Source organism: Lagenorhynchus albirostris, chromosome 4 (assembly GCF_949774975.1).
Source record: "Lagenorhynchus albirostris chromosome 4, mLagAlb1.1, whole genome shotgun sequence".
In the NCBI taxonomy this organism is placed as follows: Eukaryota; Metazoa; Chordata; class Mammalia; order Artiodactyla; family Delphinidae; genus Lagenorhynchus; species Lagenorhynchus albirostris.
The window spans coordinates 47,503,117-47,520,567 of record NC_083098.1 but is presented as its reverse complement, the minus strand read 5'-3'; the positions used below and the strand labels follow the sequence as shown (position 1 = coordinate 47,520,567).

The window sequence follows — 17,451 nt, the reverse complement described above, 5'->3', positions numbered from 1 at the left end:
CAGCATATGGGATCATCCCAGACCGGGACACGAACCCGTGTCCCCTGCATCGGCAGGCGGACTCTCAACCATTGCGCCACCAGGGAAGCCCTACCAAGTCATCTTTACAAGACATGCTACTTTAGGACCAGGTTGCTTGTATCACTGGCTGTACAAGAAAATTAACTTGCCACCCCTATATGCAAAATTTCAAAAAGAGAATTAACAGATTATTTCAAACTTATTTGTTAAAACTGTACGGTGTTGTATACATTATTCATGGTCTCTTAAATAAGTTCAAGTAAAAACCATGTATGGAGCTCAGTAAGATATAATATTTATTAATTTTAAAACATACATACACACAGCAAGCCCACTTCCCCCCACCAGTACATACACATATTTTCTATTAGTAAGTGGCTTAATCATATCCTTGTAGATGAGACAAAGTAAAGTAATCTTAAACTGAAAAAAGGGATTATTTTGGTTCAGTGTCTATGGTCCCAATTTGCAAAATCTTCTTTTTCAAGTTCTGCCACGGTTCTAACCAGATACGATCCTCAATTCTCAAGTTGGACTTAGAGTGAATAACTTTTAGTTCTTTAATTCTAAAGTTCACACAATGTTTTAATAAACAAAAAATACCAAAAGCAAATGAGAAGGTAATTGATCTTGGACCCTCAGACACTGGGGTGATATTTTCACACTGATCTTTACATAAAAATAACATTGAAATAAGCTAGAGAAACACTTGGCTTTTAAGTATTATCTGCTTTCCATGCTAGAGTCTGTTGACAATATTTTTCAGAGTAAAAATAAAATAATAATATTTTAATGTGAAGCCTACAAATACTTACACACTAATTTTGTTCAGCATGTTAGCCACACCAATCTAGTCAAACACCTGGTCAGAGTTTAAAGATAGAGCTTCAAAACCAAGACCAAATTTCAGTTGAACCACCTATAGACTCTACATTGGAGCCCCTTATTTTGCCTCTGGAATGTCCTACTCTTTTGAAAGCCCAAGTGTCTAAGGTCAGAATTTCAATATTAACCTCTTTAGAGTAATAGAGAAGAGTGCTAGTTAAATGTTTGGGCTAAGTTCTAGCCAGTGCCTTTTAGAAAAAACAACATATTGCTCATTGGTTAAGGCAAAAAAAAAGTCCACACAAGTTCTGGCCCCCTTAACAACCATCCTCTAAGATAATGAACGCAGAGCACGACTTACAACCCAGAAACCAAAACCTGCAGTCCAATTGGTTTCACTCTCCCACCTAAAAGCTGTGAACCAGCGCATTAGAAAAGATGCGTGGGCTGTAGGTAAATGATTTTGCACCTTGTGAAAAGCTTTGGGGGAGGCCTTGGAGGACCCAAGGAGACAGAAATATCTCTAGGTTCTGTCTGATATCACCTTCAAACTATCAGTGGGACAAGAGTGAAGTCCTAACAGTGGACATTCTCTCCCCAAAATTTCTCCAGCTGGGAAGTTCCATAGCAACTGGCCCAGAAAAGAGTAATCAGCCCTAGTCATTGGTAACCCAGCTTCCATCCCCAAATTTTGTATGTCTACCTCTTTTTTTTAATGAGAAGCACAGTACACAGCTCCAAGGTAAACGTACAAAATTCTCCTTCACCACTCTTGTTCCAATCACGTTCCTACACACAAGAACATTAGCACCAGAATCTTATAAAACAGAGGACTACCCAATGCCAGAGTCATACTAGGTCATTAGAAATAAAAGGCTTCTTTGCGACATTTGCTTTAGTGTGGTTCTTAGAAGATCAGCAGAGAGGCCAGATTCCCACAATAACACTGATCAAACATCAACAATGATCACAGAAACCAAAGATGTACATCTATCCACAGAGAGCAGTTACATTTCTCCTTAAAGCCTAGAAACAAGCAAGATTTTTGAATGTGTTTTATAGTTAAGTTAGGGTAAAGGAAACATTTTCTCCTACTGATCCCAGGTTTTTTTTCATTTTCTTCAACTGATCCTAGTTTTTATCACCTACCACCACCAAACCCACTCCCAAATAAATGCACACATTTATACAAATAACACACAAGATTCAATGCATAAATAACATGACCTTTTAAATGCTTCTCTTTCTCCCTTTTTTTTTTTACTCACTTTAAATACACGATCTACTAATATTAAATACACATTCATGTAACAAGAACTCTATCACTATTCTTTCATTGGATACAGCTTGAAATAGCATCAGTGGACTTGAAAAGTGATGGGATAACAGTTGGGAAGGGACAGTTGTTCAATGTTCCTTTGAAACACATGGATGTCTTTGTCTTTTCTTCTGCTGCAAGGCCTTTCTCAGAAAATGTAGTCAGTTCAGAAGTCAAGGCTCAAAACCACAAATCTCTGCTTCTAGGATATCAGCACTTTTGTTGCACAAGGATGTCATCTCAAGGGCTAGGGCAGCATCTAAAAGCAAAGGGGGACATATGCCAGCAAATAGTTTACATATATTCTTTCTAGAAATTGATTTCTACCTCACTTGCTTTCTCATATTGTATGTATTGACGGTATTGGTAGGTGTTACATGGTCTAAGAAAACCTGAGATCATATGTATAAAAAACAAGATTTTAAAGACAGTCTTCAGGATAATTATCCACCAAAACTACCATGTATAGCACAGCATCTCCTTTTGTGTAAATAATGACTAATTTTGACAAAATAGATACAAGTTTTATAGAGCTTGCAGTTTATGCAGTATGTATAGCAAATGCATTGCAACGACTTCTACTAGGCCCTTGGAAGGGACCCTGTAAAAATGAGAAATGAAAGCTTAAGATTTATGCACATCACAGTAAATTCACATTTGATGTCACAGACATTCAAAATGCTTTGTGGAGGTTAACAGGTTAATTCCAACAACACAGTTATAAGAATGCAGGATTTTATTTTTGAATGACTTGTGTGAACTCACATAGCAAATTATCACCCAAAAAGGTCTGATTTTTTCTCTTTTATTTTTTGGTTTTGGTTTTTCAGTATTAAAAAGTTATATTTAAAAGGAAGGCAATCACTTGGTATGATCCCTCTTTATTAGGAAAAAGATTACCAGGCAATCATTTACTCTTTCTTGCTTTACAAACCCAAAGGGCAAATGTCTGATACGGGAGATAAGTATATATCCTTCTGGAGCACTTGTCACCCTAAGTTCACATTACAGTATCCAATAAAATACAGGAGATTAGTTTAAAAGCAAGAGATGCAAGCGCTATGAAAAGGGATTTCATCACAGAGACAAAAGCTACTCCTGTTTTTTTAAGTAGTACAACTCCTTGTCTATCAAGAGTTCTCATAGAGTCAATCATTGGAGAATGTTTCAGCTGTACAATTTGTTGCTTCAGCAAGCTACAAAATATTTCCCATGAAAGGTTACACAGCTTCAAGGGTGAGAAATCAGACCTACCCAGCTCAGAACCAAAATGACAGTCAGTGCTGGTGTTCCACTTGAGGCAAATCGGCCTCTGAATCATCTGACAGGGGAGATCCTGATACCTACAAGTTAATAAATGAGCATTATAGAGTCTCAGTAATTGTAAAAGTCTTACTTCCTCAAAATCCCAATTCTTGTTCAAATATCAGATGATTAGAACTTGGGAACTAGTCATAGCTCAAGGTGCTTACACAGAAGAAGATGAAGTAAGGGCTTCATCTTATTCTTTGACCTCTTTGTTGGTACATATGTTAAAAGATACTTCTGATGTGCCAGGGCAATGTAAACCCGCTATAACCCATGTCTACCTATCACCAAAATCAATGAACGAACAAAACAAAACCCTTTAGAAAAAATAGAAAAAAAACTGAGGATTAAGGGAAAGAGTCAAAACTTGGAGATGTATCCCTTCACAAGGGGGTAGGTTTCCAATTTTGTTTGTTTTTCACTTCTGTGACTTTGCCCAAAGGGCAAGCCCTAGTCTCAGAGTCGTAAAGAAGTGCAAGAAGCTAAAAGTCTGAAAGGAACCCCATCTTTATAGTCAGAAAAAGGGGTCCCTGCAGGGCAAAAAGTATGGAGGGGGACTCCGGAGGGAAGAGAACTAGAGAAGGGGACCCTCTAATTCTATGTATAAACCCACAGAAGTCTCCGTCCAGTTCCTGAGGTATGCATGCATGCGTGGGATAGCTCCCAACAGCATAGCAATTGTCTAAATTCAATTTAGAGAAGTGAATGAGATTTTAATCACTTGTACAAGCCTCCAACTAAGCCCTGAACTACACAAGTGCAGGACAGATGCAAAGTAGGATGACAAAGACTTAGAGAACTGAGATTTAAACCACCTCTCACAGAAGGTAAGGCAGAATTTACAGTGTAAACAAAACTTGGGTAACTGCTTACTAAAATAAAAATTTCAACATTCTCCTGAAGATTATAACAAGACCCAGAGACTATACAATACAACGTTTACAATATCCGAGATACAATTCAAAATTACTGGACATAAAAAGATCCAGGAAAGTGTGATTCATTCTCAAGGGAAAAGGCAGTCAAAAGATAAAGGCAATGCTGAGGTGGCCCAGATGCTGGAAATTTATACATACTTGAAATGAATGAAGGGACAGAAATTCTTACTAGAGAAATAGAATTTCTAAAAAAGAACTAAGTGGATATTTTAGAACTAAAAAATACATTATCTGAAATTTTAAAATTACTAGCAGAATGGAAGTGACAAAGTAGTCAAAGAACTTGAGGAAGGATCCATAGAAATTACTCAATCTGAAAAATAGAATGAAAAAAGATTGAAGAAAGTGAACAGTCTCAGGAACCTGTGAGAAAATACCTACCAAAAGGTCTAACATATATGTCATTCATTAGAACTTCAGAAGGAGAAGAGAAAGAAATTAGGCAGGAAAAAAATGTTTGAAGAAATAGTGACCAAAAACTTCCCAAATTTGGTAATAGAGATAAATTTACAGATTCAAGAAGCTTAGCAAACTCCAAAAGGATCCACTCAGAGAAAACTATGCCTAGACATATCATATTCAAACTAATAAACACAAAAGGTAAAGATTAGATCTTGAAAGCAGCTAGAGAAAAATGAAACATTACTTAAGGGTAACAATTCAAATACCTGAGAATTTCCCACCAGAAATCGTAGAGATCAGAAGACGAAGAAATAATACCTTTATAGTCCTGAGAGAAAAAGAAATTTTTTAAACCTACCAACTCAAATTCTGTATCCAGTGAAAATATATTTCAGGAAAGAAGGCAAAATAATGTCATTCCCAAATGAAAGAAAACTAAAAGAGTTTGTCACCATCAGACCTGCTCTGCAAGAAACACTAAAGGAGGTCTTTCAGATTGAAGGAAAATAATACTAGAAAATAAAAGTGTAATCTTTAAGGACGAAGAACAACAGAAACAGTAAGTAGTTAGGTAAACATAGAAAACTACTTTCTTCCCATAAAATACTTATGACTATTGAAAGCAAAAGGTATAACATAGTATAGTGAGGTTTTCAATGTATGTGAACAAAATACAAATGCAAACTGTAACAAAGTTCAGGTGGGAGGAACGGAAATACATTTGCAAGGTTTCTACATTTTACAAGTGGTACAATATTGACTCTAAGTAGACTATGAAAGATTAGTTATGTATACTGTAATCCCTAGAGAAGTCACTAAAAAATAATGCAAAGAGGTATCTCCAAAAAGCCAATACTAACAATATTCAAATTCAAAGGAAGGCTGGAAAGGGAAAACAAAGGAACAAAAAACAACTAATGAAAAGACAGAGCTAGATCCAAACATATCAATAATCACATTAATGTTAATGGCCTAAATATTTAGTGGTAGGCAGGATTCTAAAGATATTCCACTAAGATTTCTGTCCCTGGCTAGTCAATCAAACTAATTTAGCTATTGCTGTGAAGGGACTTTGCACACGGAATTAATGCTATTAATCAGCTGACCCTAAGATAGGGAGATTATCCTGGTGGGCCCAAGAAATCACATGTGCCCTTAAAATGGGAAGAACGTCAGAAAGATGAGGCAGAAGGGGACGTAAGAGAGAGTCAAGGAGTAAGAAAGGTTCAACCACTGTTGCTGGCTTTGACATTCTTCTTCAGTGACTTAAACATAATAGATAATCAATGTGATTCCCAAGAAATCACATGTGCCCTTAAAATGGGAAGAACGTCAGAAAGATGAGGCAGAAGGGGACGTAAGAGAGAGTCAAGGAGTAAGAAAGGTTCAACCACTGTTGCTGGCTTTGAGGATCATGGAATTAGGCCATGAGCCAAGGAATGTGAGTGGCCTCAAGAAGCTGAGAACGAGAACAACTCCCAGGAGCCAGCCAGCAGGGAAACAGGGACCTCAGTCCCACAACCACATGGAACTAGATGCTGCCAACAACGTGAATGAGCCTGGAAACGGATACCCGCGCGAGCCTCCAGAAAGAAATGCAGCCCTGCTGACATCTTGGTTTCAGCCCATGAGACTCTTAAGGAGAGCAGCAGCTGTGCCTGGACTTCTGACCTATGGAACCTATAATAAATGGAGATTGTTTTAAGTTGGTAGTAATTTGTTAGCAGAAATGGAAAACAAACAGACATTCCAATTACAAGAATCAGAATTGAGAGAATAGCTACAAAGGGAAGACCCTAATTTATATGCTGTTGGCGAAAGAAACACTTTAAATACAAAACCAGATAGGTTGAAAGTAAATGAAAGTAGAAAGATGTACTATGGAAACAAATAAGTGGAAGTAGGCTGGAGTGACTGCTTTAATCTCAGATAAAATTGACTTCAAGGCACAGAGCACCATGAGAGAAAGAGACATTTCATAATGATAAAAGGGAGAATGTATCAGGAAGACAAAGCAAGTATAAATGTGTATGTACCTAATAAGACAGATTTAAAATACATGAAGCAAAAATAGACAGATGTAAGAGAAAAATAGACAATTCCACAATCATAGTAAAAGATTTTGACAGCACTCTTTCAGGAACTGATGGAACTAAACAAAAAAATCATCAAGGATATAGAATGTCTAAACAACACTATCAACCTTAATTGGATTTCACATTTATAGAATACTATATCCAACAACTAAAGAATATACATTATTTTCAAGAGAACAAGGTTCATTCACAAAGATAGACCACGTGCTGGGCCACAAAACACATCTCAGTGAACCTAAAAACATCAAAATCATACAGAGTATATTCTCTGACCGTATGGAATTAAATTACAAATTAATAATAAAATATCTAAGGAACGCCCAAATATCTAACTATTAAACAACACATTTCTAAACAATTACTGGGTTAAAGAAGAAATTACAAGGAAAAATGTTTTAATGTTTGAATGGAATGATAACGAAAATACAACATATCGAAATTTGTGGGATGAAGAAAACAGTGCTTAGAGGAAAAAATCTGAAGCTATGTCTCTAAGTACATAAGACATGTAAGCATGTAGGGGGTGAGGGAGTGGAGACAGATTCCATGGATGAAGTAATATTTTACTCACAAAATCTATCTTACAGATTGTTCCAGAGGTACATAATAGAGTTTCATGAATGTGAAAGTGTTTGTGTTATGTACAGAAACAAAATGTAGTTTAGTGCATAGATGAATACCATGAAGTAAGACTGCAAGGCAGGTCACAGCCTCTGCCAGCAGGCCTTTTGCTTTCAGTCTCCTGTTCTCTTTCCACTCAGATTTTCCAGACACAAGCTCGTGTTACTTTGGTGTTAATTTGTGTTTTTCACTACACCTACTTTCTTCTTTATTTTAAATGCAAATGGAAATTTAACAAATAAACTGAGAGTAAAAATGCAGAACCAGTGTATAAATATAAAAGGATTAGTTCCGAACGAGAAATAAAAATATTGAAGAAGTGGGAAGGCAGCCAAAGCCTTTCTTCCATTGCATGAAACTAGATTGAGCTATGTCAACCCTGAAAAGTGATTTGAACAATAGTGTGCTCACAAAGAGCAAGTGGAAAATTCTGCAGCTTTAAAATCCATATTTAAGTTTAGAAGTATACGGGAATTTCCTGAGACTCTGTAGTCCCTCAATGTAAAATCTGTGGCAGTGATTCATCTTCACACAACAGGAATTTGTTTAGCTTTGACGATGTTGCTCCCGAAATTGCTGGCAAGAGATAAGGCAAAAGCAGCAGCGGTCTGTAAACGTTTTTTTCAGAATCACTGGGTAACTGCCTCTGCAATTTGTTATCCTCAACAATATCATTCCCCTTGTTTGCAGAGCTCTACAAAATAATTTAAAGAGTAACAGTAGGAAAAAGCATGGGCATAGAGAAGGAGGCTACCTACAGGGTCTGTCTATGAAATGGAAATCCTTAAACAATGAGGATGGAGAATTCCAAAACAAAAGTTGCCTAGCATCAAGCGAAGGTGAAAATCTGTCTGAAGAAGTAAAGGGAAAGTTCAATAGTTCATATCCCAAGTTTGTAGTTAGTTATGGATGGCTCAGGAGATTAAAAAGGTGGCCGGTTTTCTTAGTGATATGACTGTTGTTTATATAAAAGTAGCAGAAACATAAATATTCTGAAGAGATAAGAGGAATTATAGCAAAAGACTATATGGAATAGAAAATCTTTAGCATGAATGGAATGGATTGCCCCGGGGAAAAGTGTCAAATGGAGAATACATTTTAAGATAATAAAAACTATTCCAGGGCTTCCCTGGTGGCGCAGTGGTTGCGAGTCCGCCTGCCGATGCAGGGGACGAGGGTTCGTGCCCCGGTCCGGGAGGATCCCACATGCCGCGGAGCGGCTGGGCCCGTGAGCCATGGCCGCTGAGCCTGCGCGTCCGGAGCCTGTGCTCCACAGCGGGAGAGGCCACAACAGTGAGAGGCCCGCGTACCACAAAAAAAAAAAAAAAAAACTATTCCCAAAAGAGTTTCACTCTTTGAAAGGTAACAACTTTGGTATTAATGCAGTGAAATATCATAAACTACCATAAAGCCTATAGTTATATTAAAGCCATAGCTAGGCTACACACATGCATGCACACACACACACACAATTTTTTAATCTATGAAAAACTGATCACTGTAAACTGGGAAATGTTCATGTAAATATGTATGTAATAAGGGTACTTAATGCAATGAACCATAAAACAAAATTTAACAAGCAAACTTTTTATAGATCCCACTAATAAACCTGCCCAATTCTTAAGAGCAAACTCTCCATCGGACACTTTAAAAGGAAATATGAGAGAGACCCGAGTTCCATGCGTCCTACAGAGAGTATTTCTATACCTGATGTAATGCAGTATTGAAGGTGTGCAAGTCAATAGCGACCAGAGAAGGAATTCGAGATTCTGAAAGATTTTTGTTCTCCTTCTTTATTAGCCTGGAATTTCGAGCTAGATAAAAATAACCATAAACACAGTGAGAAAATCAGACGTTTTTGTTAGTTCTTCACATTCAGTATCTGTCCCTTGGTATGTACTTATTGTACATAGGTCTGTACATTTTCACATACTTAAATATGTAAAGTTACTATAAATTTTTAATATTCTATTAGTTTACTTAACATACATTTTAAATAATGTAAACAAAAGGGCTGAAAAAGTAAAAGCGTTACAAACATACCGATGCCTTCCAAGGCTTTTAGTTCAGGGAGATGATTATAGTTTAGTTCAGGCAAACGGACATCTCTCTTTGAGTATTCCCTTCTTTTCTTATCTGCCTGAAGTAGACTCTTTTCACTAGCAACCTAATATCATCAGAATGGTTAACACAAATGAATTAGCCTCCAAGTAAACTCGCCCCCTTTCATAACTACTATGTTTATATCCTAAAATTTATAGAATTGAAAAGCTAGAATAATACAAAATTTGAAGAACACTAATAACATACAAAACAATTTCATCCAGTTATTTCAAACCTCTTCCTCTTTAAATCTATTAAAATTACTAACAAGCAGATTGGTTGGTTGCTATGTTTCTCCTTCTCCCTCCACCAAACTTCAGTGTAAGTTCTGGCAAGCAGTACAAGGTTAAAAGATGGGCATCAGTGTCCTGGTCTTTCAGGCCAGCAAGGTCAGGTCTTATGCCACTTGCTGGGCTTTTTAGCATAGTTGCTGTTGCCGCATGAATTTTGAATAGTTCATCTTGTCATGTATATCACATCTCCTAGCACATTTTTCGCTTTCCCAATAATAATCTTGTGACTCATACTTTTACATCTGTCCTTGTCTTACTCCTCACTGTTAGCAAATATCATTTTCCTAGAAATATAGTTTATTAAGTATAAAATTATAACTTCAATCATATTCCTAATCTTTCTAAGCACTATTACTTCATATTTGATAAATTCTGGAAAAATAATAAAGAGAAGAACAGCACAGCAGCACTTCGCTTCTGCACCTTTATGAATTTGACAAGTTCCCAATCTGTTTCATTTGAGAATCACAGAAACTCTACATTCTTTTCCACATTTTCAAAACAGATGATACATAGAGAGATTATATGATTTACTAAAAGGAAACAAACCACATATAGATAATGAATCCTATGTATGTCCATGTATATCCACATATATGTATGTATACTGAAATATACACACAAAGAGTATAATGACAGTGTCAAGCCACTGAGATTCCAGATACCTCGAGTTTAATATTCTGTGAATTATGCTACTCTGCCTCTCAGAAAGTCTTCAAAATTCCTGTAGTGAGCTTTTGAGTGTCTTTCTTTTGGCTGTTTCTATTTGCTCTCTCTTTTCTTAAAAAAAATAAATTTATGTATTTATTTATTTATGGCTGCGTTGGGTCTTCGTTGCTGCACATGGGCTTGCTCTAGTTACAGAGAGCGGACGCTACTCTTTGTTGCAGTGCGTGGGCTTCTCATTGCAGTGGCTTCTCTTGATGCAGAGCACGGGCTCTAGGCAAGCGGGCTTCAGCAGTTGTGGCACACGGGCTCAGTAGTTGTGGCTCATGGGCTGTAGAGCACAGGCTCAGTAGTGTGGCACAAGGGCTTAGTTACTCCGTGGCATGTGGGATCTTCCTGGACCAGGGCTCGAACCCATTACCCCTGCATTGGAAGGTGGATTCTCAACCACCGTGCCACCAGGGAAGCCCCCTCTATTTGCTCTTTTAATAGAATGAGTGCTAAGGCTCAAGGTTCAAATTAGCTGTAAAATAAAATAATTAGTTAAAAAAAAACTACCTGCAAGTATAAAACAATAAAATAATGAGTCTAAACTATTAGATTTATATACTCAAAAAGTAACACATGGACTTCCCTGGTGGTGCAGTGGTTAAGAATCTGCCTGCCAATGCAGGGGACACGGGTTCGAGCCCTGGTCCGGGAAGATCCCACATGCTGCGGAGCAACTAAGCCTGTGCGCCACAGCTACTGATCCTGCATTCTAGAGCCCGCAGGCCACAACTACTGAAGCCCATGCACCTAGAGCCCGTGCTCCGCAACAAGAGAAGCCACCGCGATGAGAAGTCCACACATAGCAATGAGGACCCAACGCAGCCAAAAATAAATAAACTTACAAAAAAAAAAAAAAGTGACATAAAATACATAAGAGATGTTTATAATAATATATGTATTCACATCTCAGAATCAGGGCATATAGCATGGGAGAAGGCTATTGATGTTCAACCTAGAAGCTGAAGAAAGTTGAGCCTTAGTTCTGCCTCGGTTAATTTTCATTAAGAAAAGACTCCAGTGGGTCTTCTCCCTACTAATCTTTACCTCCTTTCTTGATTGCCTATTCCAAAGAAGGATAAACAGAAATGAGATCTAAGATTATCAGCCAGCATTGATAATGCAATGCCTGAAAGAAGGCTAATATCAATTCCAGCAAAATGGTATTGAGCCAGCTACTTTGAAAAGACTTGCTGATCAAAATAATCTTCCAGAGCAGACCAGGAAGGTAAAACACAAAAATATCCACAAATAAATGAGTAGGATATATCAAAAAGGAAAGTATTATGGGTACCGAAATTATAGGCTAAGAATAGTTAAAAGAAAAACGATTGCAATCATGAGAGATATGAAAAGAAGGCTATATTTTTCAGCTCTGAGGATAATGGGAGAGGTAGAGAAGGGAAATTCGTGAGGAAAATACTCTTTGGGGAATACATCCATACCTCCCCTTCCCTGGCAGAAAAATCTATTCACCACACTTCTTAAGCAGCTTCAATGCGTTAGACACTATTCTAGGTGTGGGGCAGAGCAGTGAGGAAAACAAACAAAGCACAAATCCTTCCTTGGAAGTTTACATTCGGGGTAGTGGGCAGGGGGAGGGAGAGACAGACCATATATAAATAAGAGAATAGAGGATGTCAGGTAAGGCAATGGAAAAAAAACAATTAAGCAAGGGGAGGGGAGAGAATAATAGACAAAATGAGTTAAAATATTTGGGAAGACCTCACAATAAGGTTTCATGTAGGCCAAGGAGGAGAAAAAGCAAATTCTTTGGATTATCTGGGGAAAGAATGTTCTAAAACAGAGGAAATAGCAAGTACAAAAACCCATATGTGGGAGTATATCTTGCCATGTTCCAGGAATAACAAGGCAGTCAATGTGGTTAGAATGGAGTGATCAAAAATGAGAGTAGCCAGGGGTGGGATAGAGGGATGAGGGAGTGAGTCACTCAGGGACTAACAGGCCCTAAAAGCACTTTGGTCTTTACTCAGAGATGAGAAGCCAATGGAAGGTTTTGAGTGGAAGAACAATGATGATTCAACTTAACTTTAAAAAGAAGCATTCTGGCAGCTGTGTTCAGCATAATAACGCTCCTCTGAACCTTCAGAAGACCTCTGAATCTTGACATGCTTCTACTACTGCAATCTGACACTGTTTTAATGTGTTGATTCTCTACTAAACCACGAGATTCCTGAAGAGAAAGACTGACATTCTTCTTCAGTGACTTAAACATAATAGATAATCAATATTTATTAAATGACTAAATAGACTATTTCCACCAGAAACCTGGTGTGGGTGAGATAAGACAACTTATCTTCTCATCTACTCTAAAAAAGAACTGATCACCAAGCATTAGGTTAAGAAACTTTACCATTACTGAAAAAATTAAAACAGATATCATTTTAATAATAACATCTTTTTTTATTGAAGTATAGTTGATTTACAATATTGGGTTAATTTCTTCTGTACAGCAAGGTGATTCAGTTATACGTATATATATCTTTTTTATATTCTTTTCCATTATCTCAGGATATTGAATATAGTTCCCTGTGCTACACAGTAGGATCTTGTTGTTTATCCATTCTATATAACAATAACATCTTATATTTAAATTTCCAGACTTATGAAACTTAAACTTGTCTCTCACATTTATGATTTTGACACGCTGGGATGATATATACATAATTAAGTTTCCACTTTATGATACGTCTCTCAATAAAACTCTCAGTTCTTCACTATCATATTTACTATTAATAGAAGTCTAGAAATGACTAATGTTTGCTCTTCTGCCTCTGAAACAGTTCACTTACCGATGTGGTCACATTAATATTATAAACTCCTGCTGGAGAATGTTTATTTGGTTTAGCAAATGGAATACAATACTTCTTGGTTTTCTCATCCACTCTGTAACAAAAGCCACAAAAAAATTTGCGTTAGACCCAGCAGTAATTATTTTTTTCAAGCACAAAATCAAAAGACCCAACATCAAGTGACATGCAGTTTAATCAGAATTTCATGCCTACTCTTAAAAACATACAATGCTCACAGATCTGGTGAAACATTCTGTCCTTTACCACTACCTTCATGCCTCCCACCCAGCCTTCAATGCCAATAAATTACCTTCCTTTCTGCGAAATTCCCAACAGGAGCTCCTTTGTACTATTACATGCCCACAGCCATGCCATGAAGCAGCAGACTCTCAAAACCAATTATCTCTTTTATAATGACAAACTCCTTTTGTGTTATTAGACTAAATAGCTATAGATTCCTTCACCTTAAATAATACAACCTTATTTTCTTAGGACTCAGGTAAATTTTTTGATCAAATGCTAATCATTTTTATCACATTAGCCAAGAAGTCTTTTGAAACAGTAACCTGACAAAAATGAATAGGATTCAGAAACCTGAGAGTAATAATACATGTGGCTGAATTGATAAATACTTGCAATTTGTAAAGATGTCCTTTCCTTAAACAACGTTTTGTTCTTATTTTCCTAATTCATACCTGTAACTCTGAACTCCTGAGATAGTTCCCATTCCAGAATTAAGAGTGGGAGCCACCGCAGAAAGGTTGTACGTAAGTGGAGGAATTGCCATGCCTGGATTTCTTGTGTGGCCCACGCTGCCATTGCTGCCATCTCGGAGGCTTGTTGAAGGCACTGTTTTGATGTGGCTCATCCCATTGTCATTCAGACAGCTGGCATTTGAAGCTCGACTGACTTTTTCAACTTTTTCTCCGTCCATTTTTGATCCTTTTATTTTAAATGCTTTAGAATCCTTAATTTTGGGATCAGCATTTGTATCCTGTTACAAAAATGTTAATAACATTAATGATCTGAGGAGAATGAAAAATCACCTTTTCCTATAAAGTACTTTATCAACGAAAGCAGAATTCCAGAGATATCACCTTTTTAAAAAAAATTTTTGGGCTGCACTGCGCAGCATGTCAGATCTTAGTTCCCTGACCAGAGATCAAACCAGGGCCCCCTGTATTGGAAGTCGTAACCACTGGACCGCCAGAAAAGCCTGAGATATCACCTTCTTGTGCTCCAGTTTTTCTTATTCTACCTATGGAATTATAATTAAACCCGAGATTCTCAGTCAGACATCTATTTCAAATGAAAATGAAACTCACACTAGCTCTGAGAGAGATATATATATATATATATATATATGTATGTATATATGTGTATATATATATATCAGATTTAATGATATACACACATATCACATTTATATTTCAGTGGAAAACAATGGAAGAGGACTCAAACATGCTCGCTTTTGTTCTCATATATTTAGAGTCAGGGAACACAGAATTGAGGACTCATTCTTCTTTGGGTTCACTTGAGAAATGGGAGTGGGTTGGTGGTAGATTTGAATTATCTTACCAAGAACAGATTCTGGATAAATTACCAAGAAAAGTAAACTTTAAATAAATTGAGTACCCAAATCTCAATTTTTAAATGTTCTACTTTATATAAAATTCTAAAAATTACATTTTTCTTTCCTATCATTTAAGGCAAAAAAATGGTGTGTGCATGTGTTTGTGTCCATGTGTTTGCATGTGGGTGTGCACACATGTGTCTAAATGCTCTTGGATGAGAGTGATTTCCTGACAAGCCCTATTGCACAGATTGGCACACAGTAGGCATTCAGTACATGATATGCTAAGATTTTTTTTTAAACAGGTAATGTCTACAGAAAAGATACATTTTTACAAGTAAGCTAAAAGTTAACTTCTTAGCCACTCAGGAAACTTTTAAGATCTTCATTATTCCCTGTCCCCCACCCCCCCAAATTTAAGGATATATTAAATTTAAAATTTAATACACATTAAAACATGGAAATTTACCTGTACCACAAGTGTTTTTCTCTCTTCACCCAAGGAATCATCTTTTTCCTTTTCCTTCTTTCTGTTTTGGGGTTTTTTAGATAAAGAAATGTTTCTGGCATCTTTCTGTACTTTTAACTGCAGTTCCTGAGAAAACCTACATAAAAATTACATGTGTCAATAAAATAAGATTGTATGAGACAGATAAATCTAGAAAAAAAATGGTTTTCGAGATATTTATTTTTAAAAATTGAGTATTAAACTCAACTGTGTTATTCAAAACAAGAAATGAGGTAGTCTGCAGAACTGGGAATCCCTGAGAACATTTCAGGAGGTTCACGAGGTCAAAGCTCTTATCTTATTACGAAGGCGACTTCTTTTTCACCATGTTGACATTTGCACGGATGGTATAAAAAGCAGTGGGGGGTAAAATTGCAGGTGGCTTACCAAGAATTGCAGCAGTGGCACCAAACTTTACTAGCAGTTATTGTATCCTTCCTAGCCACGCATTCTCAGGTTAAAAGGGGTGGGGGGCAGTTTTGTTTAAGAATGTCCCTGATGGAGCAGTAAAACATATATATATTTATTTAATTAAATCTAAGCCCCTGAACATATCTTTTTCCACATTCTGTGTGACAAAATAGGAATATGCGTAAAGTACCTCTGCTACAAATCAAAGTGCAATGGTTGTCTGAAGAAAAGCACTTGTGTAACTGGTTGAGATACAAGCTAAACTAGCCACTTTTTGCATGGAACAACATTATTACTTGAAAGACTGACAGAAAAAATATTATTATTATTATTCAGACTTGTGGTATTCAGCAGATATTTTCTTTTAAAAAAATGAACAAAGGAGATTGTTACTTCAAGGAAAACGACTGATAATATTTGCATCAATGATAAAATTAAAATTTTTATGCAAAATTAGAATTCTGTTCAACTTGTCTCCACTACCATGAACTTAGCAGATTCCTAATACTACAGACTTTTCTGATGAGAGAGAATATGACTTTTTGATATTGTATAATGAAATATCAACATTCTAAAGCTCTGCATAACTTAGCAAAACAATATTTTCCAAATGACTAATGCATCATGCTACAAAAGCACGCATGGGTAAAAGGTCAATTCAAAGTGCAAGTTAGCCAAGTGGATTTTAATGTAACGGGATAAGAAGTTCATTGGTATGGTTTCAGATTCCACAATGCAAGCAACGTTAAAGAAACTACCACTGTCAGTTTTGGTATAGAATCAAAGAAGAATACCCACAGTAATCTAAAAGGGCTATTAAAATACTCTTCCATTTTCCAATTACATATTTGTATGAGGCCAGAGTTTCTCCACTTATTTCAACCAAAACAACATATCACAAGTAATCGAATGCAGAAGCAAATATGAGAACCCAGCTATCTTTTATTCAGCTAGATAGTAAATAGATTTGCAAAAATATAAAGCAATGTCATCGCCACTCATCTCACTACTTTCTGTTTTGTCAGCTGCTCTGATGCCAGCAGCTGGAACAGCACAGGAGACCATGCCAGCCTCTCTGGCACCTACAGGTTTGGCACATCAAGGTCTCCAGTACATCAGCAGTGTCAGCAGTGTCATAGGACTGGGTGTGGTATGAGTTCAGCAGCAACACGAGATGGCACCATTGCAAATGCATCAGCACCCAAGATGATGGCATCACACAGCTGGTAGCAACACAGAAATCAGTGACCTGAGTGGTAGATGTCACCAGGGGGAGACAGAAAGAAAGCATGAAGGGACTGCTTCGTGAAAACCAAGAGCCCTAATTTACTGAATGCAGGGGACCACTCTTAGGAATACACTATTGCTAAGGGTGAATGGAGGTAGGGTGGTAAATATTTGAGCTCCTGTAATAGTAGGTGGGTAGAGTAATAAGAGAAATACTGTTTGTTACAGTTATGTACTGTTATGGGGGCCTTACTTTAACTCTAGGTTGGTATGACCTAGA

General features: G+C 37.0%; 1 protein-coding gene across 4 annotated transcripts in view; it reads right to left on the bottom strand.

Moving 5' to 3' along the window:
• Positions 1-294: 294 nt before the first annotated feature.
• The window catches only part of CDKL2 (cyclin dependent kinase like 2), a 35,589-nt gene continuing 18,432 nt past the window's right edge, over positions 295-17,451 (bottom strand). Inside the window, exons 8-14 of one of the 4 annotated variants that reach the window (XM_060148010.1) lie at positions 15,495-15,630; positions 14,148-14,446; positions 13,453-13,546; positions 9,573-9,696; positions 9,237-9,343; positions 3,419-3,507; positions 295-2,423 (exon numbers count right to left, since the gene is read on the bottom strand). In XM_060148010.1, coding sequence (XP_060003993.1) covers positions 3,442-3,507; positions 9,237-9,343; positions 9,573-9,696; positions 13,453-13,546; positions 14,148-14,446; positions 15,495-15,630 — 826 coding nt within the window. In that variant the 3' untranslated portion in view covers positions 295-2,423; positions 3,419-3,441. Of the gene's footprint in view, positions 2,424-3,418; positions 3,508-9,236; positions 9,344-9,572; positions 9,697-13,452; positions 13,547-14,147; positions 14,447-15,494; positions 17,194-17,451 lie in introns of those variants that run through there. The other 3 variants (XM_060148011.1, XR_009540294.1, XM_060148012.1) reach the window with 3 other exon arrangements.